This window comes from Eutrema salsugineum, unplaced genomic scaffold, assembly GCF_000478725.1.
Source record: "Eutrema salsugineum unplaced genomic scaffold, Eutsalg1_0 scaffold_5, whole genome shotgun sequence".
NCBI lineage: Eukaryota > Viridiplantae > Streptophyta > Magnoliopsida > Brassicales > Brassicaceae > Eutrema > Eutrema salsugineum.
Genome location: NW_006256612.1, coordinates 8,457,768 through 8,479,420, shown reverse-complemented (window position 1 = coordinate 8,479,420; position 21,653 = coordinate 8,457,768). Strand labels below are relative to the sequence as shown.

Here is a 21,653-nt window from a genome sequence, read left to right as displayed (position 1 = left end):
CTGATGAAAATATATATACTCATAAAGAGAAAATCTCTGTAATTAGATTTGTTTCAAAAATGTATGATGAACCACACTATTATATGGAAAACTCTCCCTTAGGAAGAAAAGGAAGCAACAAACGAAGAAGAGAACGAGTTCAGGTTCTCTCTATCTAACTCTCAAGTCTCAAACGTCAGTCTTTTATGGCCCTACCACAGAGAAGAGCGTTCGTCGGGATTTGATATTCATCTCTAAGAGACGTCGACGTTGTGTAGACACGCATGTACAACTGTTGTCCCAAGTATTGTCTCTCCCACGACTCTGATCTCAGGTTCCACATTCCTACGTTATCTAGTGCTACGTATATTGCAGTCCATGATCTTGGATATACCTATACGGATTCATCCAACAGTTCTCATTAGACACAAACTCAGGCTCACGATTTATAGCCAATTGTTTGAGATCAAAATCTAAAAAATTTAGAGAAATCTCACCTGAACAGTACAACGTGAGACTGCATCGTTTAGATTATATACTTTCCTACTGGCAGGACTCCACTTCCCAAGCTCCATTCTGATAGTTAGACGGCCAAGTCCACAAATCATTACTTATAACTTATAGCGAGATCAAAATGCTCAGACATTTCGTTTTTAAGGACTCCTCATGTCTTAGAGAATGCTACCACTAAGCATACCGTGTGGTCATTGTGAATGCAAACACGAATAGTTAAGAGATATTAGAGAAGGGATGAGAAAACAGTTTAGAGAAGAAGTGATACTTACCCAACAACGAAGAACGAGTAACCATTAAAGTGCCAGCTTTGGACTATACTTTCCCTGTTCTCGAAAACAATCTCCACAAAGTCTCTGTAATCAGCCTGCAAGACAGATGTGGCAGGAAATATTGGTTTATTTGTGGGCTGCTCAGATATGCTTCCAAGCTTGTATACACCGTTAATCTTGAAGTAGTCTGCGAGTTTCAAAGGGGTGTCTGCTGGGTAAAATGATGCGCTGTTTACGCCGTATCGTTGCTTGCCTTTGATCTGTCCAGCAGAGTTAACAAGCTTGATGGTTCTCGTGACTTTTACCATACCATAGTGGTATGAACCTTGGGGGTTTGGTCTTGGTCCGCTCGCTGTAAGGTTGGTCCTACAACACACAAAGAAAACCGCTCAAAAACCAAGCCAAGAATCAGTCTTACTTCCACCACCAACACAGTCCAGCTAAAATCTACAAGTAAAATTCAAGTAACTCCAAAGCTTTTTGCCTTTAAGGTGACTTTGAGCGCACCACTAAATAAGGCGGATATTTCATGAATATCCTCTACGCTAATCAGCCGCTTTGGAGCCTATAATCTAGATGATACTGAAGAAGTTGCCTTTCAAACTTGTGGCAAACAAATAACTGCAGAGAGTACCTTATAGCTCGAGCCTGGTTAAAAGACCAGCTCAACATAGTTGGTGCACCTGGAATAGGTCCAGAAACAGGTCCAGCAGAGTTACTATAATGGAGAACACCGGTGGTGGTGAGGACCTTCGGTGTAAACCTACAAGAGACCACAATGTAATAATCTTTTGCAGGCTGATTAGCCGTTATGAGGACCGAGTAAGATTGACCAACGTGAACATCAAGCGAAGAGAAGACGTTCTGAACAGTGTGTGTCCCTTCGACTTCAACCAACTTCATCACGTGGTTCTGGATGCGGAAGTTGAGGGAGTTTTGTAATCCCACGTTTGATATTCTAAGCCTGTATGTCTTTCCTGTGTAAAAGGTCAAAAATCCACATCATAACCTTATCAGTAATGTCGAGAAAACGGCGTTATAAGTAACATAAGAGCGAGACCAGAGACAAAGAAAGGCAAAAAACCTGGTTGAATATTGAGTGTAGCACCGCTACCGCGGCCGTTAATGAGAATTCCATCTGGAAAAGGAAGCTTTCCGCCATTATCGAGCTGTGTTCTCAAGGCCTACGCAAAAGAATTCAATAAACATCATTCAAATAATCCAAGCAAGTGACAACATTTGGCTACATCAAGCTGCATTGCCAAGACAAACATTCTGTGTGAAGAATCAAAATAAATGTTTCAGCTACCCCCAATTCATTTTCCCAATGTGTAAACACATGAGCATTTATGAACAATTGCACATTTGCACATGTATGTCCGATTATTATAACAGAGAAATCTACAACAGTATTCTGATGACGATTCGAAACCGCAGCCGAAAGCGCGACCAGAATATATTGCGTTTTAGGATCGCGATTTCGAAGCGTAGGGGGAGAATTAGGGTTACCTTGTGATTGGACTTGAACCAGTCGCCGATAAGAAGAGTGTAATCATCGGCGGGAGGAGGGAAAGGGACAGGTGTCAATGGACGGGTGGAGATACGAATTCCACCGAATCCGCCGGCGGCTTTGTGAAATCCGAGCGACGGGAAGTAGTAGAAGCTTCCGATCTGATCCTTAACCTGGAGAGCGTAAGTGTAGTTCTTCCCCGGCGGGATCGGACATGTAGTCGCGTACATTCCATCTTGATATGAGTTTTTCCTATTTTGAATCCCGCCCCTTTTGTTAAAAAAAAAAAAATGAATCGACGTACTCGCTCTCGTTAGTCAAAATATTTGTTAAAAAAAAAAATCGATGTAATGCTTAATTAGTTGGACTTGGACCGGATGGTTTTGGTTTTATCAAAAATTAATGTTTACATTTTACCAGTTACCATTTGTTAACGTACATACCATGAGATAAGAAAAGGCTCGTCTAGTTTGTTGAATACGTTAATGATGAGATTATCATTGGTAACAGATCGAATTTCCGGTCCCGGAAACATCTTGTTGATCAATATACCCTACACGGAACAAGGAATCATCATAATCCGGTCAACAAAACCATATGTATAATCCATAAATAAAACGAACGAGAAATAATTTGTCCGACATTTTACTGGTGTAACCATATAAAGATTAGGCAAGCACCTGTTGTTGAACGCCCATAGGAGAGATTGTACCATATGTTACGTGCCATTCAAAGAATTTGTACGGATCTTCTGCCGCAATGGCAATTATATGCGATAGTAAACCCATAATAACCAAAACACCGCCGTATTCGCCTTTGGCCGCCATATTCATGTTCGAAGAACTGTTTCTTCAATTCGAACCTTAGTGTGAAGTGATATAGAAAATGAGACGTATATATGTATCCCTTTTTTGTCAGAAATGAGACGTATATATATATTTGTGTGGAATAAGGATATATATTTGTGGAAATCGTTTAATAAAGGGTCAAAGATTGTTTTTGGCAATAGGTTGAACTCTGACTTGAGGATTGGTCTTCTCCATCAGCTTGTAATTACTCATCAAGCCCAACAAGATTAATGTCCTATGTACTTTTCAAATACCTATATTTACCAATCCAAACGATTTTTTTTTGCCTCCACTCCCTAGTTTATTACCAAGTAGATGTATGTTTAGTCAAGATATATATTGTACAGTTATGGTAATCAATTACTTTATAGATAGCCAAAAAAAAAAAAAACTTTATTGAATCAAATGGATTATCTGATTAATATGGACATTCGATTACTAAGAAAGTACCACCAAATCCACCTTTGGATGAATTATGAATCATCAGGCGGCTGATCCAAGATCGATTTCATTGAATTGTTTGCTTACGAGTAGAATGCCGAAATTACAGACCCCCAAAAAAAGTTTGCCAATAGTACGTAACCATCAAACCTTAATTAGTTTATTGATACTACAAAACAAAATTCCTAAAGACCCTTCAATTCGTTCACAAGGAAAACAAAAATATCAAACTATCGCATATATAATAGTCACTAAACTAGATAAGAACATCATCACTCCAGTTAGATGATTCAAAAATCTGTTTTACTACTCAACGACAAAACGAATGATGATCTGTTTTACTACTCACCAACGCCAATTTTCACCACATTGAATTTTAATCGATTGGTTCATGAGGTGAACCACCAAGCAATCACGTGACATCCAGTTTCTAGTTCCAAATAGTGTAAAATGTCTTCCTTTAAAAGCCAAAATTGTGAAAATTTCAAAACGCAGTTTAAGTGTTCGACGAAATGCCGCAGAAGAAACCTACAGCTCCTAATCGTTCAACAACCCGAACTTATTAAAAAAGCTGACTTCACGAAGTAGAGTTTCGGATAAATCAAACTGATACACCATTTTCTGAATCACACATAACCATAAAATCCTAATCATTTATTCACCATATAGGCAAGAGACATCTGTTTAGAACAACAATAACATCTTACGAGTGAGAAAATTCGTAACCTCTGGTCACTTTTTATCGTCGCCAAAAAGTAGACGGAGTCGAGAAGCGAAGACGCCGGTAGAGTCAATCGACGCTTGATGCAGAAGATCGCTCTTGATTTTACTCATACGATCCGTTAAACTATCTCTCTCCTTCTTGAGAACATCCGTGTCTTCTTCCAGATCGTGAATTCTGTACTTCTGACTCACCGATCGGAAGCTCAGAAGCAAGATTCCAGTCATCGCGAAGAACTGGAAGAAGCTCTGCTTGTTTTTCTTCACATTCTCGATGAAACCAGACGCTACGGCAGTTAACGCCCTCGCCGGATCTTTCCCGGTGAGAGGATCAACAGATCCCTGTGGCGCAGACGAAGCCATTGTGTGTGTCAAATGAGAACAAAAGAGGAAGGAGACTATCGTCTAAGAGAGAAAGGGTTTATGAAAGATTTGGGCTTTTTATGCCATTAGATGAAGCCCAATCATTTTTTTATGCTTTTGTTGTAGAAAAGGCTAAAACTGACGTGCAAACCGTGACATTGTAAAACTCAATAAAGATGGATTGGATAAATGTGTTGAACGCAGCTCATTTCAGTAACAATGGAGGAAATTGATATGCTTTAATTAACAACAATTCTTATCTCAATAGTTGTCTATCAATACAATTCATTTTCAATCACTTCTTTGATTTTGATTGTTGACCATTAAAACAAACCATAATGAGATGAATGAAACTCATAAATGGAGTCTTTATATATAGCATCAATACTAATCATATAATTAATTATATAGAATTACCATATTGACACAGAAATATATTGCAAGTTCACAAAGCAATACTAATATAGTTATGAAACTTAAAATTAAAAAAAAAAATTCTCTAAGTTTCATCCCTATTGATTTTTTTTCCTGTGTGTGTTGTTTTGTCTTTTCTATTTTATTATATTATTTAAAATGATTTCTACTTTGTTCCTTATCAGTGTTCAATGTTGATAATGAATTGATGATGGTTCATCTTGGAAGACCATATTTTTGGAGATGATCTATATAAATCCAAAATATTTAGAAGCCAGATGGCGAAATATTGGAGCTAGATCAATGTTCGTATTATTAGAGTTAGATTATCTGGTGAATGGTGTAAGAATTATAGTATTTTAGCTGTCCACATCATTTTCCTCTTTTATACATGTCAACATTTGAAACTTTTGTCAATTCGAAGTGATTATGTGAATAACGTAATAAACAAATGTAAAGTTATAAACAAATGTAAAGAAATATACGGGGAGTTTTACGTAATACCATCTGCAAACCAACACACAAATCACATAAAAACTCGAAAACATTACGTAGAAAGTAGAAACCATACCCAAATTTTATACAAAAGACAAAACAGAAATTACATAACAACGACACAAACTTGAGAACACATTAAAGAAAAGAACAGAACAGAAAAAAATAGATAATGATGACAAAAACATAGCAAATATGTCCCACTCCCACATCATTTTATTCACTCTTTCAACTTTTTTTGCTTAAACAGCCTCTTTCTCTTTCATCTCTTCCTCTCCATTGGTCTTGGCCTGTTGACCTGGAAGCTTTTCTTTGATCTTTTCCAAAATACCCTTCTTTTCCGCCGTATGCTCCGCCGTAATTGGCGTCGCTGTTTCAACCATCGGCGTGGTGTTGACGACTTGTGAATCCTCTGGTTTCTTGCTGTGGCCTGGAAGCTTCTCCTTGATCTTCTCGGTCATTCCTTTCTTCTCTTCCTCGGTTTGGTGATGCTCCACAACATGGTCCGACGAATGAGTTGCTGGCATGGTGGTGACGACCGGTACATCATGATCCTCTGCTTTGTTGCCGTGGCCTGGAAGCTTCTCCTTGATATTCTCCATTACTCCTTTCTTCTCTTCCTCTCCTTCATAGGTCTTCTTCTTCTTCTCACCTTCTTCATCGCTCTGTTCAAAATTCAAAGTTTCAAAACCATGAGTATATTAAATACAATAATACTCTTTGTCTGATTTTTTTGTTTCCAAGATCCAACAAAAATTTAACAGCCTAAACAGAGGAAACTAGTTTTAGCCGTATCATGATATCTTCGATCAAACTCAAATGAATAAACTTACAGAGGAAGAAGAGCTGTTGGATCCGTGAAGTTTTTCGATTACACTGGGCTTGTTTTGCTTATCCTCCTCGGTTTTCTCTTGAAGCTCCTCGAGGAGAGTATGCTTGTTCTCCATCGCTTCATCATCGACCTTTGTCGTCGTTTCTTGAGGTTTCACTTCCTCTTTCTTCTGCCCCAAGAAATCGAACACTCCCCGATCCTTGACCTCTGGGGTCTCGTGCTCGGGAACGCTGTTCTTGTACTCTTCAGCCATAATTAATCTGAACAGATTGAACGTTTAGTAAAGAGAAAAAATTATCAGAATTTGACTTTGGTTGGAGATTGTTTTGAAGAGCTGTGTGTTGTGTGTTGTTTGTGATGAGAGAAATGGAGTGGTTTTATAGTGTGAGGAGGGTCCAGGCCAACGCGTAGGTCACGCTGTAAAATATTTAATTAATTTTTTATTAATACAAAGGATAGATATTATTTCGTAAATTGCAGAATGTTCTCCCTTTTTCTTCACGTCGGTAGATGAATATCATGATGAAATCACCCTTTTTGTTCTTAATTTTAAGGATATTTATATAGATGAAGAGTTAACTAATATTAGATATCGCATAGTCATCAGTCATGTACTGTTATCTACGGGAGCTGTATCGAACTTTTGGGTACGTGGTCCAAGTACATCCTTCTAATTTTTTTTTTTTTTTTTGCTAATACCTTATAATATCTAATAAAAATAATTAAATAAAAGACTGTGAAGTGACTAGGAATATATATAATGTAGTGGTTTAGGATTTGAACTAGATGTTGAATAAGGAAAAAGAAAAAAAATTAATTGTACTGGAAGTAAAACTCTTGCATATATTTAAACGTCAATAATATTACGTAATTTAGTATGTGAAATCAATTTTAACCTTTTCTATATGTATCAATTAGTTTCTTAGGCACATGGTAGTTTGTAAACTACAGAGAAACTTCTAACTTCAAACATATGTTTCAAACTCTCATAGGATTTCAGGTTATATCTGTAAGAAAATAAACTTAACGGGGTATGACTGCAATATCTTCTTAAAAAGATGATCATTTAAAATGAATAGGGAGTTACTGACACTCATATGCCCAAACTATTAACAGGTTTAACTAGCCATAGTTATCACGCCATGTGGCAATAATTAATGGATATGTAAAAACGACAGAACAAAGACCGAAGTAGAAGAAAATAAAATAAAATAATATGGAAAGGCATGAATTAAGCCTATATATAATTGACACGTATACAAGAGTGAGATGTCGGTCATGTGGGTCCATTAGACTTGTATAGCCACGTGGGCAGAAGCTAGATTACAGATATTTTTAGTTCTTTCTTTACGTTTCTTTCTAAATTGCAGATATTTTTGGAGTGAATTACTCTCATTATCAGGACATTACGTAACAAAAAAGGATATTGCTCATACGTAACAAAAAATTATATGTTTACAAAAACAAAATATTACTCCTTCAACAGATTACGGTACAAAAGGTAAAACATGCAGCAAACTAAAATTTTATTTAAGATAAACAACGGAATTGAAATAAATTTTTTTTTTTGAAATTATAGGTAGCCGATGTCGTCATTCGGCTTGTACATGATAATTAGGGACGAAAGTTTGGTCGTATATTTAAACCAGATTTAACAGATGGGCGCATTGAGAACGCACCACTTCGGATGTTGCTTTTATTTTTAAATTATACAAATCGTGTTCGGTTGAAAGACTGACGACGTCGGGCCACGTAATTAATTGAGACGTTTCAATGAACACGCGACCCGTAATTAACCAATTTGTCTGAATCCCATCCCATGCACCTTGCAAAACCCTAAACTCATTCATTAGCTAAACCCTTCCAATATAGAGAATAAGGAGAAAAATCCCTGCCAAATACAGAGCCATTATAAGGGGGATACATGTGTTTAAGCACTACAACAACGTCGTACGAGTGAACTAGAATAGTAATCCCATTGACTTAAATCAAAATAATACTCCGATCACTTTTTATTACAGTCGCCAAAAACTTAGGGAGTCCATAAGCAAAGACGCCGATAGATTTAATCATCGCTTGATGCACAAAATTGATCTTGTATGTAATTGGCCCTTTATTGATAATTATATTAGACAATTTTTCTCACAAATATGCGGGTGATCATAGTTAGAACTAATATATTAACTTCTGAAAGCAACAGTTATTCTAAATTATGTTTCAACCAAAAATTTAAAGTATTTTCATGAATTATTAATCAGAAAAAAAAAACTAAAGTTCGATCGCTACACTGTTTATCTTTGTTAATCAGTTTTGAGTTTTGACAATTATTCAATTAGAAAATAGCTGTTTACTTTTCTTTTCTTTTCTTTTTTTTTGTGGGTGGGCTTTGTATATCCAAATTCCAAAATGTTAGAAGCGATGGGGACATAGTTTAATAATCGTGTGTACAATACTACTAAAGTGGAAGAATTTAGTACTTTTTCACGTTCTTTTCCTTTTGTATTTGTCATCATTTGAGACTTTTGTCAATACGAGGTGATCATGTGGACATAACACCGTAATAACCAAATGTAAACGACGAGTTTTATGGAAATACAAAATGAAAATCTACACACATAATAACATAACTCGAAACATTACTTAGAAACCAAAGGCAAATTTATAAATGAGAAAATGAGATTACAATATAAAGGTGCAAATGCAAATCAACGAAAGACACAATTCATACAGAACAGCTTCAAAGATAAACAAAGAAAAGTAATAATATCATCACAGAAACACAGCAAATTGATGTCCCACTTCAACATCATCATTATATTCTTTCATCATTCTTTAAGCATCAGACTCTTTTTCTTTCTTCTCCATCTCTTCAGTGCCCTTGGCGTGATGACCTGGAAGCTTTTCTTTGATCTTTTCCAAAAATCCCTTCTTTTCCGCAGGATGCTCTGCCGAATGCTCCGCCGTAATTGGCGTCGCTGTCTCAACCACCGGCGCGGTGTCGACGACTGGTGAATCCTCAGGTTTCTTGCCGTGGCCTGGAAGCTTCTCCTTTATCTTCTCGGTCATTCCTATCTTCTCCGTCTCTGGGACGCCGGTGACGACTGGTGCATGATCATCCTCTGTTTTCTTTGCGTGTGGAAACTTCTCCTTGATCTTGTCCATTACTCCTTTATTCTCTTCCTCTGTTTTATCCTCTCCTTCGACAGTCTTCTTCTTCTCCTTCTTCTTCTTCCTCTTCTCACCGTCCTCACCTTCTTCATCGCTTGACTGTTAGAAATTCAAATTTCACATGATCAATACACAATAGGTTTGGTTTCCAAATTTAACCCAAAAAAATATGAACTAATCGAAATTTTTCATAAACTTCTGTACGGACGAATTTTAATAACTTACAGAGGAAGAAGAGCTGCTGGATCGGTGAAGCTTGTCAAAGAGACTGGGTTTGTTCTCTTCTTCCTCCACGTGTTTCTGGTGAAGCTGCTCGACGAGAGTAGGCTTATTCTCCTTCGTCTCTTGCTCTTCTTCGTGCTTCGCCACAAACGCCGGCGGTTCCGAGATCTGAGCCTTGTGCTCGAACTCAGACTCGAGTGGCGTCGTCGTCTCTTGAGGTTTCACTTCCTCTTTCTTCTTCCCCAAGAAATCGAAAAATCCTCGATCCTTAACCTCTGCCGATGGTTCCTCCGTGGTGGAGATCTTTGGGGTGGTCTCGTGTTCCGGAACGTTCTTGAACTCCTCCGAAGCGTTCTTGTACTCTTCCGCCATTGTTACTCTTGATCGACTAGCGAGAATATTAAATAAAGCTGAGAAAATTTCAAATTCGAATTGAGATTTTAATTGCTTTTTTGAGGTGATTTTAAAAAGCTGAGATGAGTATTGTGATGAGAGACGAGAGTGGGGTTTTATAGTGTGAGCCCTGTGAGGGGAAGTGTCCAGGCCAACGCGGAGGCCACGCTGTATAGATTTTTATTATTAAAAATAATATAGCAGAGGATGGAGATTATTCTTAATAAATTGTAGAATGACCCCAAAAAGTCGGTAGCTGAGAATCGTGAAATCACCACTATTTTTCTGGATTATATGAATTTAATATAAGTTATATGAAGAGTTAAACAAGTATTTAAAAATCGCATTATCGCATAGTCATGTTATACTTTTATCATCTACAAGGAGCTGTATCCAATTTGGTTACGTGGTCGAAGTACATCCTTTTGTTGCATAATTATTAAAATTAATTAGGTACATATAACTAAAGAGTAATTGACTGGAACATTTCATCGTTAATCTTTTATTTTTTATGTTCGTATTTGAAAATTATTGTCTTTTTAATATTTTCCATACTAGATTCGATATATGTATTCAACCAAGATTAAATGCAGGTTTCCAACGTTAAGCAGAATCTTATCAACTTCAAAGGTTGTTTACTTAGTTTTCCAAGTACATTATGGCCTTTTCAGGTTAGCTAACAGGCTCAAATTACAATACCCTCTAAAATAATTGAGTAAATATAACCGAACTGTAAACAGATTCTTATTAGCCATTACCATCATGGCTCGTGTCGATCAGTATTGACGAGATCAAAAACTGACGGTCAGTAAGTGGGAAGACTAATGGGAACATTAGAAGGACGTAGAAAAAATAATAATGCGGAAAGTATGAATTAAGCCAATACAAGGCAAACACGTGACTAAAGAACGTTAAAAGGCCCCACGCCTGGAACCTTTGGTCGATTTTGATTGGCTTATTGCATGGATGTCGGTCATGTGGGGGCCATTGGACTTACTAAGCCACGTCGGCAGAAGCAGATATTTTTTGGTTGAATTATTACTAACATGACATTACTCCTGTAATAAATTACCATTTAAAGACGTTACAAACTTACAAATACATGCAGATGCAGCAAAGAGTAATAAAAATGATTTTGGCGATGGTGTGAATTATTTTTTCTTTTCAAACGTCTAACCAAGTGTAAGAAATTGTAAGTTTGTGGTGTCATTTTCAGCTTCTCTGGTTATATCCATTACGGACGAAAAACTTTATCATTTTATTTAAATAAAATCGAACAGATGGGGGCATTGATAACGCACCATTTTCGGATTTACCTTAAATTAATTAAATTATGATGAATCGTGTTCGGTTGAAAGATTCAAGTCGACGAGCGACATAATAAATTGAGACGTGTTCTTGAACACGCGACCCGTAACATACCGATTTTTTTTGTATTTTAGGCATTGGGGCGGTCACTGTACCGACACAAACCAAACTAAGCAATCGTTTTCGTTGCTATATGGGAAAGAAATGTTATCTAGCTTCTTGATCGCAAACAAATAATTCAAGTCGAAATGTTTAGTTAGCAGAAACCTTAGTCCAAAATGAAAACACAAAGCTGAACCAAATAGAACAGATCATAATCGAACTAGATCAGAGATATATTTGATTAAGACAAAAATTGAATCGTATAATTTGTCACCAAAGTTTCTTTACTTTTCATATCCTAACAAAATAACCGAATCAAATAAACTGAAACCACTTCAAAAACCACCTTCAATGATTCACCTATAAAGCTAAGCTAAACAGATGAAAGTCTATTCATGAATACATAATTATTTGATAAAGAACCAATTTATTGCTACGAAATTTAGATATTTTAAATATTCTCCATACAAATTTATAATTAGATTTTATTTGAATTAGCATGTAATTCGGTCGACAAAATCCACAAACAAATGTGTGCACACACTGTAGAACACATTGTAGAACCCCCAAACTTTGTGGCTGAGCATTAAACAACCTCAGTTATTTGTGAAATTCTTGAATCACCATACATATTTTTTTATCTAAAGATTAAAGTAATCATAATCTACTATACAACGTCGCACACAATTATCCCTTCAAAATCCTCATTTGAGTATACAGAGACAATTGTACCCCAAAGATAAAACAATTTTATAGATCTAAAACACAGATGAGCTAACTCCACTGATTTCCGTACACGTAACGGCAACTTAGCGCCATCAACAAAACTCAAGTTCCTATGTTTTGTTTTAGTTTTACGATCTCGAACGGCCCAATGTATGTATGTTTGCGTAAAACATCATTTCACTAACATGGGCTTCTAAATTCGGGTCGGGTCACATCTTGTTTGGATCCAGAAAGGTATAACCCGACCCGGGGTTTTGACACCGAGAGAGGGGAAAGAAGGAGGATTGTCTACGCTAACGAACTTAGACGAATCGAACATCGTTTCCGTCTCTGAAAATTGATTTGACTCCGATATTTGAATCTCCAGAGTTATATTTCCGTTGTTGGATTCATCAATTTCGAATCTTACCCACATGAATTGATCCGCAAATCTCGTGTTTCTTCGACGATTCTCTTGCTATCAGTGGACTGAGAAGAGAGAAAATTGTAGGTGGAGAAATCCGGAGACGTTGCATAAGAAGCGATGATAACAAGGTCGAATCTAGCAGAGCAGCTGAGGGAATACCAGATTCGATCAAAGCATGATTGGGCATCTGTCTCTTTCTTCTCGTCGACCTCGAGTTTTTCTTCTTCTAGGTGAGCATTATCGTCTTTAATGTGATTCGAGATCTGTGCATTTTTGGTTTTCCTGTTTCCGTATCTGTAGCCCCAAGTTCCCATTTTCCCGTGTTCTTCGCTTGATATTAGCTCTAGTTGCGTAATGTTTAGAGAATTGGATTCGGTTACGTGAATTTTACATTTTGGAAGTTAGGGTTTCGAAGATCTGAATGTGATGTTCTAACCAGGGAAATATAAACTCCTGCAATTCGTTAAGTCGGAGTTGGGAATTCTCGAAATTTACGAGAAATTTCATGTGGATTTCCTTATTCACAGTAAAGAGGATTGTGATTTGAGTTTTCTGGCTCTATCAGTATTTTTTTTCTTCTTGTGTTTAAGTCAAGCTAGCTGCACTGTGACCTTAACGAGACCTTTGACATTGTCATTCAGGCAAGATGAAGTTGATTTTGCTTGCAATAGGTCTTCGAGTATAGGATGTTTATTAGAGTATTCTGCCTCACTACTATTTATGTTTGTGGGTAACTGGATTCAAAATACAATCTCTGCCTCCATCGACATGCTCTTGTCATGATGCTTGACATAATTATGTTTGATACTATGCTATTATTGTTTTATTTTCGTTGTAGGATTTCAACAGCAATTCATGCTGATCACTCTGTGCTTGTAGGGGTTTGTGATATATATAGATAGATAGAGATGCAAAATATAGCATCTACATGACATGTAGGGGTTCTTGCCTATCAACGAACACACGGTTTTCTGTCATAAGATTACCTGCACCAAGCTCACACTAGAGTTAAATCGATTTGCATATCTATTTCAGGATTCAATCCCATTTTTAGTTAAATCGATATGCATATCTATTTCAGGATTCAATCCCATTTTTGTAATGATGATACTTTCGTTCTTATCTCTTACAATCATGATTGAGTCATATGCTGTGTCAGCTCTACTTACTAAAGTTCACTAACATGCGCAGTGAGTTACATATTTTTTATTAATAACCTGCTATTTGGTTTGATACAGGGTGGATGTTGTAGTCTTTGTCATCTGGGAGCTAGTCATCTTAGCGTTTTTAGTGTTTTCAGCGGTTTCCTTGTACTTCAAGCGATTGCAACTCGCGTTCATCTTGGTGTGTGTCACTTTGCTACTACTTGTGTGCATGAAGGTCACAAAGCAAGTGAGATTAGCCAGGAAGAAGAAGCGAAGGATGCTTCTTCCACTATCTATGTAAAGACCCAAACCATATGAGAAGTTGGAGCTTTTTTTCTCTTACTTAGGCCACAAAAACTCGCCTCCTGGTCCACCCCGCTGATCCAGTTGCGCGTTTAATGAATGAAGATGACAGGTATGCACACGAAAAAGGCTTTTTCGAGGATTGAGTCGGGTCAGGGTAGCTAAGCCAGGCAATCTTAGGGTTTAGGGTTTTTAGAGTCTGACAATATGGTTTTGTTCAGAGAAAAGAATGTGTTCGAAAGAGTTATTATGTTTCGTGTGTAGTTGTCGTTGTGAAATGCAGACGAATACTATCGAAGCTTGCATTATTTCCAGTGGGCCTCAGAAGATCAGTTTTGTTCTTGTTTTAATTTGAAAGTTTGTCTTGTTCCGGTTTTTAGTCACTCGGTTTTGTGTTCATGAAATCAATACATCTAAATCGTTTTTACAAAATTTTGGTTACCAGAAAACATATAACAAAAGCATTTGTACATGTTAGAAGAATCAAACTAAACTTAAACCTCTACATAAGAAACCTTTGAGAATGGTCTTTCTAAAATGAATTCTCTGTTTCACACATCCTACAGAAGCCACAGTATATTTATGCTAGTAGAGATGTTGATGCGACAATATCAAGGTTTAGGCGGAAACATCCTGCAAAACTCCCCGGTCAAATCTTCATGATAATAGACAAGGTCAAGGACCTGCAAGATATATAGTAACCAAATTAAATCAAGGGAAAAAAAAAATAAAAAAACATAAGAGCAGTGCCACACAAAAATGAAAAAATAGCCCATTATGAACCTACCTCCTTGCGCATCTCCTTTTCCAACATCTTCCCATTTTCATACTTTTTCAGTATCCTGACAACCGAGTTATATACATGACTATTAACGCTCTCGAATCTTTCCTGCTTATCCACAAATTCGTTTATATAAGTCACAAAGTTAGCAAAGAAGGAAATATCAAAAATAGCGTCTCCATATATAGGACTAGTTTTACCGTTAGCAATTCTATACCTTAAGGTTCTTTAAGAAATTAATTGCATCATGCATTCTAACTTGCGCAGCCTCACGAGGGCTGGTCATATTGGCATTAGGAAAGAAGACGCTTAAGCCCTGAACCAAATTCTGATGTCCTTTCATGAGTTCAGTCATTGCAATGGCACTAGCTTCATCGAATCTACCAAAAAAAGAGAATCATCAATTCACATATTGAGTTCTGTTGTGTAAACTGATAGCAAATCAGAGAGAGGAGGATGATTCACACCTATTAGCGGTAGCATCCTCCGCGAGCTTGAAAAACTCATCTAATTTTTCAGGTTCATCGTGAAATGCTTCGTAGACAGAAGCGACGTATGAAAGTGGATTATCCATAGTTAGCTTGGGTGATACTCTTCCTCCAACTAATGGGTTTGAAATTGCCCTAGCCCTTTCGTTCACCCAAAGAAGAAGGTTGTTTATCGTTAAAACAGATCAATCATCATCATTCGACTTTTTTGAGTCCTTGAAGAAACAGAATCTCATTATTCCTCCACAAAAAGACTAGAAACTACATTTGCATTGAACGATAGACCACAAGAACATGACAAATCAAGATCATATTCGAAAACTAATCAAAAGAACAAATAAGAACAAACAACTGAATTCGATACTCAATGAGAAAAAACATAAAACGCGTTTTTTCTGGAGAACGAACGTATAACTCGATAGAAAGAAAACAAGAAAAGAATCAAAACGAGAAATCGAGAAAGGAATTGAGATCAACGAATCAGAAGAATCAATCATAACCTAATCGTCAGACACGAACGAGATAGGATAAAACGGAAGGAAGAAGAAGATGCCCGAATAGTTACCGAGCGAGCAAGAAGCTTCTTCCTCTTCGCAGAGTAACGTAACGGTCTTCAAGATTCTCTAAAACAAACTCACTGCGACTTTTTTGAACTGTATTCGCCAGTGTATTTATAATACGGAATATCGGATTTGAATCGCATTTCTTTTTTCTTTTAATTGTTGTAAATTGAAGTGATCATACACTTAGCACAAGCTTTTCTCTCACGGTACTCGTTTTTATTTTCTTTGTAAGGCTATCTTTATATAAAAGGATTAGTAATATCTGTGTAAATGAAATCTACAGTTTTCTATATGCTAAATCAAATACGATGAAGAAAACACTGTGTTAAATTAATGAAAAGTACTTTCACTGATATCAGTCCACTATTTGAGAAAATTAATGGACATGCTTTTTTCTATTTGGTAAGAAACTTCATAATATTTTTTTACACTTATATTTTCAAAACATATATAAACTATACTTGAAGCATTTGCATAAAATCGGTGATATGTTTATCTCACAAGTTTGATGTGTCATGTAATGATTCATTTAGTAACTTGAATGATCTAGTAATTAGTTGCATTATATTGTTTTAACCAGGTATTTTGGTGCATTAGAGTATTAAGTAAAATGTATTGGATTTGGAAAGCATTTTGATGCTTTAGATTTGGACACGACAGTTATTCTGGCAATTTGTTCAGATTTTGAGTCTGGACTTAATAGAGAATTATTTAATTTTATCCATTGTCTAATTTTATTTTTTCATTAAAGAAAATATTTGTTCAAATTCTTGAATTTGGACTTATTGAAAATATGTCCTTGAAACTCCTTACAATACCATCTAACTATTGTTGTTGAAACCAAAAATAAACCAGAAAGGCTTTTTTCTTCAGTGACCCTATAACGTAAACACTATCTCAATGAACTAGATAATTCTGATCCAGCTTGATTTGCTTCAATGGTGGTGGTTTATTTAGTATACATAATTCCAAGAGTACTCGCTTGCTTAGAACTTTCTTTTCCTCCATCTTCTTCCTCTCGTCAATCACTCTCCCAAGATTCCGGCGCTAATAATAATCTTTTATATACTCAAGATCCTTTCTGAATCTTCAGGCCTTAGATAACCATCTCCAAAAGAAAACACTCCAAAGTTGAATATATCTGTGAAATAAACAACACACAAAAACACGTAGGCAATGATATTTTGAAGTTGAGTGAAGAAGAAGAAAGAAAGTTGTTCTTGTATTAGTTTGAAAGTTTGTAGTTTGTCTGGTTCCGGCTCTTACTCACTCGGTTTAGTGATCATGAAACAAGACAGCTAAATTTTTGTATAAAATTTGGGTTAAATTATTGGTTCAATTTGCGGTTCAAATTTGTTAACGGTGTACCGACTTCATGTGACTTGAGAAAAATTGATAGAAATTAGAACGGTTCAAAAATGATAGAAATTATAACGGTGTACTACCCGGGACTACATAGTTGAAAAGTGAGAGCTCTTGTAGGATTTCATGTGACGAGAGAAAAAAGACAAGAAGAAATTAAAACAAGGGAGATAGATACACAAGAAAGTGCAAAATAGAGAAGTTGAGGACGTGAATGTAATACCAAGAGAAAAAGTAGCACCAATTTGCTCTAAACGGTCACATCTCACATGCTCTATTGTCACCACCACATCTCCATTTACCGTCTCACAAACTATACTATGTGGTCTAAATTATATGCAAGCGTAGTTTACCACTCGCAATTAAATTATTATTATTTTGTTAAATACTCGCAATTAAATTATTATTACTTCTAAAACATAATCCCAAATCCATATTATATGTATTATTGCAACTATCAATTAATAAACTTATTTCTTAAAAGTATTTTTTCTTATATTCATACAGTATATAACTTTATCTACGTATCTGATACAGCTTTTCAAGTAACACTTTTTTTTTTAGATTTTAAAATTTGGTTTTTTTTTGACGTCTTAAACTTTGGTTTTTTTAATACGAACTTGTATACTACTTTGTTTTAAACAGAAATTTATCGTTTATATATTTTTTATTCAATAAATTTGTTGGTTATGCCTAGAGATGCATGACCATAATAATACATACACAAAGAAAAAATATTTTCATCGCATAATACATTTCGATCTTCTGTAATTCTCATCAAAATATTTTTAACCCAAATGATAACAAAATCATACGGCTACCTTACTCCTTCCACACATTCTTAATCCTTCTTTGGGCCGCATCACAACTACCACAAACACTAATCACATTTTCTAGTATATATAGATGGAGAGAGAGGAAGGTATAGTTTCAGACAGCAACAGACTAACAGTATACCCAACGGTACTATATTGGTAACAGATCAAAGAGCAGAGAGTTCAGAGTCAAAAGATATGATGAGAGGATCTTGTAAGAGTCTCAGACTCACCGATTTGATGGAGAAGTGGAGGAAGTGGAAGAAGGGACACTTCGCTGTGTACACCAGAGAAGGCAGGAGGTTTGTTTTGCCGTTGGATTATCTGAAACATCCAATCTTTCAGGTCTTACTGGAGATGGCAGAGGAAGAGTTTGGCTCCACCATTTGTGGCCCTTTACAGGTTCCTTGCGATGGAGGTTTGATGGATCACATCCTCATGTTGTTGAGAAGGCCGAGTTTGTCTGGCCATGGTGATGATGATGATGATGATGTTGATATAAAGAAGAAGAACCATGATGTGTCCTTCATGAGCATGTCGTGCAAAGGAGCTTCATCGGTTTCATATTTCTTCCCTCTCTTTCGTTGCAACGCAGCTCATGATCAGGACAAGCTTCAGTCTTTAGTTTTTTAACAGTTTATGCGTTGTGGAGAGCGCTTTTACATACAAGAGTCTTTTCTGTTTGTATATAAATAGAGAAACAGAGATTCTATATAATCCTTCACTTTGTATATCATTATTCAGTTTTTGACAGCGATTTCTGTAGAAGAATCAATTATAGTTTAACAAACAATGAGGTGTTTTGAGCTAAAGGATGGAGGAAAACAGCTTCCTACTAGAGCTTTGAGGTTGTGAGCTTTACAAGTTCTCTTCTTAGAATCTTGCCAGAGGGACTTTTAGGGATTGAAGCCAAAAATGCGACTTTTCGAATCTTCTTGTACGGTGATACCTATGTAATCCAAACAAAACTCAGATTAATTATAAGGAACGATGGTTAGATCAGTGACAAAACATGATCTGCACTGTTGAGAAAAACCTGTTTTGCGATGAAGCCCATGATTTCACTTTCGGATATGTTACTTCCAGCTTTTCTTACGATATAAGCCATTGGATACTGCCCAGCTTTCATGTCAGGAATGCTTCAAAAACCATAAGAAAGAAACGTAAAAGCTTCTCTTTAAAAAGGATCATTTAAAGAGACGAATCAAAAAAGAAAGGAGAAGAATTTGGTGATGGGTCATGATAAAAGCAGTTCTTACGGTATAACTGCTGCATCAGCAATCTCTGGATGAGCAAGCAGCAATGCTTCTAGCTCGGCTGGGGCAACCTTACAATCATTTTAACCATTACCAAAACCAACAACCATTTACAATCTCAGATGATCAATGCATTACGAAAGATTAAACTGACGTTAGTTAATCTGTAGTTTATTTTTACCTGATAACCATTGCATTTGATCAGCTCCTTTAATCTATCAACAACAAAGACAAAACCTTCACTGTCAATGTAACCCAAATCTCCAGTTTTCAACCATCCTTCTGAGTCAATAGTAGACGCAGTAGCTTCTTCGTTCTTGAAATAACGTTTAGAAAAAACAACATACAGTAAGCAGATTCAGACAAACAGGGGATAAAAACACCTTCTTTGCAGATGAGCTAAAGAAGAGAATCAAACACCTTTCATCACAATGGGACTCCGGAGCCAGAATTCACCGGTTTGATTCACCCCTAAGACCCGATCCGTATCCGGATCCACAATCTTAGCCTCCACATCTGGAGCCAGCAATCCAGAGGATCCGTACCTCTCCGTCTCCTCTTTAGTAAACATAGAAGCAACAACAGCCATCTCAGTCAAACCATAGCCTTGTCGGATTTCTACCGTCGGAAATATCTCGACGAACTTCTCCGTTAACTCTCTGCTCAGAGGAGCTCCTCCAACTACGATGGTGCGCAACGAGCTAAGGTCGTACTTGGATTTGATCTCGTTTGAACCGTTAACCATGGCTACCAACATCGGCGGCACAACGGAAAGGTACCAAGATCGGTGTATCTCCACCGCCGAGAGAAGCTGAGCCATCTCGAATTTGGGAAGAACCACTATCGTCCATCCCAAAGCGATGAAGGCAGTGGCGAAACCCCCGAAGCCGAATATGTGACACATTGGGATTGTGCAGACGGTTCGCTGCTCTAAACCGTACCGGGCTCGGTACGCTTGTACCAAAGCGATTAGGTTTCGGTGAGTCAGCATTACCCCCTTGCTCGTCCCCGTCGTGCCTGACGAGTAAAGCAGAGCCGCCGTGTCGTCCTGGTCGATTCGTTGATTCACTCGTGACTCGCTCGGCTCCGTCTCCATCATAACCTCCAGACTCCCGACGATCTTCACCGGATTCTCGTGAGTTTGTTCTCCGTTAGGCGTCACGCGGTTTCCGTCCATGAGAACCACCGGGAGATTCGAATTCGACGCGGTGGCGAGTTTGGAGACGAGTTGGCAGGTGGTGAAGGCGAGAACAGGGCGCGAATCGCCGATCTGCCTGGCGATTTCGCCGGAAGTGTTGATCGGATTGGCCGTGGTGATGATGGCGCCGAGTGACATAACGGAGAGGGAGACGACCGGGAAGAGAATGGAGTTTGGAGAAACTATAATGACGACATTGCCCTTGCGCACACCTAATGCGGAAAGACAAGCCGTGACTCTGTCGACGCCGAGCCACAGCTCAGAGAAGCAGAGACGACGACCGGTGACGGCGTCGACGAAAGCGGTCTTGCTTCGATGAGGCTGCGACGAAATGAAAGTCGTGACGTCGAGAAAACGATTTGGCGGGAGAGCCGTGGGCTCACGCTTGCTGTAGAAAACTGATGTTGATTCGCAGAAACCGCTTTTCCGATCTATCGTCGCTGTTCTGGATCCGATTTCGCCGCCGTGCTTAACCGCCATGTCAAGGGGTCTTGGTTGTATCGAAAGTCACTTCAGTGATTGGTCGGTCGTTGCCTCGTTGGAGAAATGAGAATGGCAATTTTGTCGTCTTCTGATTTTAGATTAAAATTAGGGTCTTGTTTTTTTTTGTTTTTGTCTAAAACACCCGTTGTTCATTTCGTAAGGTCAATTTTGTGTGTTATGGATACAAAAAGCTAATTTTGTACTTCATTTTGAATAAACACAAAATAATTGCTTGAGAATAATTGAGTTGGTATGTGTTTATTCTCTTAAGAACGAATTGCTTTGTGTTTATTTTTCTTGCTTAATTTTTATTTTTGTTTAATCAGATCTAGGCAAGTGTATTGTGATTAAAGATGTTGTGATGGGATGGTCCAATCGTGGTTTGGTATATATCCGACTCAAGTAGTCTTTCGAACTATTCCAATATTCCAAAGTTGGCCTCTATTTACCAAATCAAATGAAGACATTTGAGTATTCGACTGGTGACTCGACCTTGACAACAATGACAACTGACAAGATTGATCATTTGATCTTATAAAGAGCAAAA

The 21,653-nt window shown here is 37.4% G+C and overlaps 8 protein-coding genes across 10 annotated transcripts; 2 read left to right on the top strand and 6 right to left on the bottom strand.

Annotated features, from left to right (window-relative positions):
* Positions 1-10: 10 nt before the first annotated feature.
* Positions 11-2,531, bottom strand: LOC18992893 (L-ascorbate oxidase homolog). Of its 2 annotated transcripts, none has more exons than XM_024152577.1 (6): positions 2,274-2,531; positions 1,849-1,948; positions 1,399-1,741; positions 765-1,130; positions 477-555; positions 11-373 (listed from the first exon to the last, which is right to left on the bottom strand). In XM_024152577.1, the coding sequence occupies exons 1-6, from the start codon at positions 2,502-2,504 to the stop codon at positions 176-178; spliced, it is 1,317 nt and encodes a 438-aa protein (XP_024008345.1). In that variant the 5' UTR covers positions 2,505-2,531; the 3' UTR covers positions 11-175. The 2 variants fall into 2 exon arrangements, with proteins under 2 accessions (XP_024008345.1, XP_024008346.1); XM_024152578.1 differs by having other exon boundaries at positions 1,399-1,736; positions 2,274-2,399.
* A 1,606-nt stretch (positions 2,532-4,137) lies between these two features.
* LOC18992892 lies at positions 4,138-4,677 on the bottom strand. The gene has a single exon (XM_006416340.2). The coding sequence runs from the start codon at positions 4,644-4,646 to the stop codon at positions 4,296-4,298; it is 351 nt and encodes a 116-aa protein (XP_006416403.1). The 5' UTR covers positions 4,647-4,677; the 3' UTR covers positions 4,138-4,295.
* An 893-nt stretch (positions 4,678-5,570) lies between these two features.
* On the bottom strand, positions 5,571-6,762 carry LOC18992891 (dehydrin COR47). The gene is made up of 2 exons (XM_006416339.2): positions 6,389-6,762; positions 5,571-6,220 (listed from the first exon to the last, which is right to left on the bottom strand). Exons 1-2 carry the CDS (start codon positions 6,638-6,640, stop codon positions 5,798-5,800), a joined length of 675 nt encoding a protein of 224 aa, XP_006416402.1. The 5' UTR covers positions 6,641-6,762; the 3' UTR covers positions 5,571-5,797.
* Positions 6,763-9,023: 2,261 nt separating this feature from the next.
* On the bottom strand, positions 9,024-10,278 carry LOC18992890 (dehydrin ERD10). Its single transcript, XM_024152378.1, has 2 exons — positions 9,781-10,278; positions 9,024-9,654 (listed from the first exon to the last, which is right to left on the bottom strand). Exons 1-2 carry the CDS (start codon positions 10,147-10,149, stop codon positions 9,220-9,222), a joined length of 804 nt encoding a protein of 267 aa, XP_024008146.1. The 5' UTR covers positions 10,150-10,278; the 3' UTR covers positions 9,024-9,219.
* Positions 10,279-12,602: 2,324 nt separating this feature from the next.
* On the top strand, positions 12,603-14,199 carry LOC18992889. The gene is made up of 2 exons (XM_006416337.2): positions 12,603-12,942; positions 13,951-14,199. Exons 1-2 carry the CDS (start codon positions 12,830-12,832, stop codon positions 14,156-14,158), a joined length of 321 nt encoding a protein of 106 aa, XP_006416400.1. The 5' UTR covers positions 12,603-12,829; the 3' UTR covers positions 14,159-14,199.
* A 572-nt stretch (positions 14,200-14,771) lies between these two features.
* On the bottom strand, positions 14,772-15,515 carry LOC18992888. The gene is made up of 4 exons (XM_024152285.1): positions 15,409-15,515; positions 15,159-15,321; positions 14,948-15,049; positions 14,772-14,843 (listed from the first exon to the last, which is right to left on the bottom strand). The coding sequence occupies exons 1-4, from the start codon at positions 15,513-15,515 to the stop codon at positions 14,772-14,774; spliced, it is 444 nt and encodes a 147-aa protein (XP_024008053.1).
* A 2,777-nt stretch (positions 15,516-18,292) lies between these two features.
* Positions 18,293-18,905, top strand: LOC18992887 (auxin-responsive protein SAUR61). Its single transcript, XM_006416335.2, has one exon. It carries the CDS (start codon positions 18,368-18,370, stop codon positions 18,800-18,802), a length of 435 nt encoding a protein of 144 aa, XP_006416398.1. The 5' UTR covers positions 18,293-18,367; the 3' UTR covers positions 18,803-18,905.
* LOC18992886 (4-coumarate--CoA ligase-like 2) lies at positions 18,895-21,175 on the bottom strand. Of its 2 annotated transcripts, none has more exons than XM_024153380.1 (5): positions 19,846-21,175; positions 19,607-19,752; positions 19,429-19,496; positions 19,206-19,308; positions 18,895-19,118 (listed from the first exon to the last, which is right to left on the bottom strand). In XM_024153380.1, the coding sequence occupies exons 1-5, from the start codon at positions 21,101-21,103 to the stop codon at positions 19,005-19,007; spliced, it is 1,689 nt and encodes a 562-aa protein (XP_024009148.1). In that variant the 5' UTR covers positions 21,104-21,175; the 3' UTR covers positions 18,895-19,004. The 2 variants fall into 2 exon arrangements, with proteins under 2 accessions (XP_024009148.1, XP_024009149.1); XM_024153381.1 differs by having other exon boundaries at positions 19,607-19,734.
* Positions 21,176-21,653: the final 478 nt, after the last annotated feature.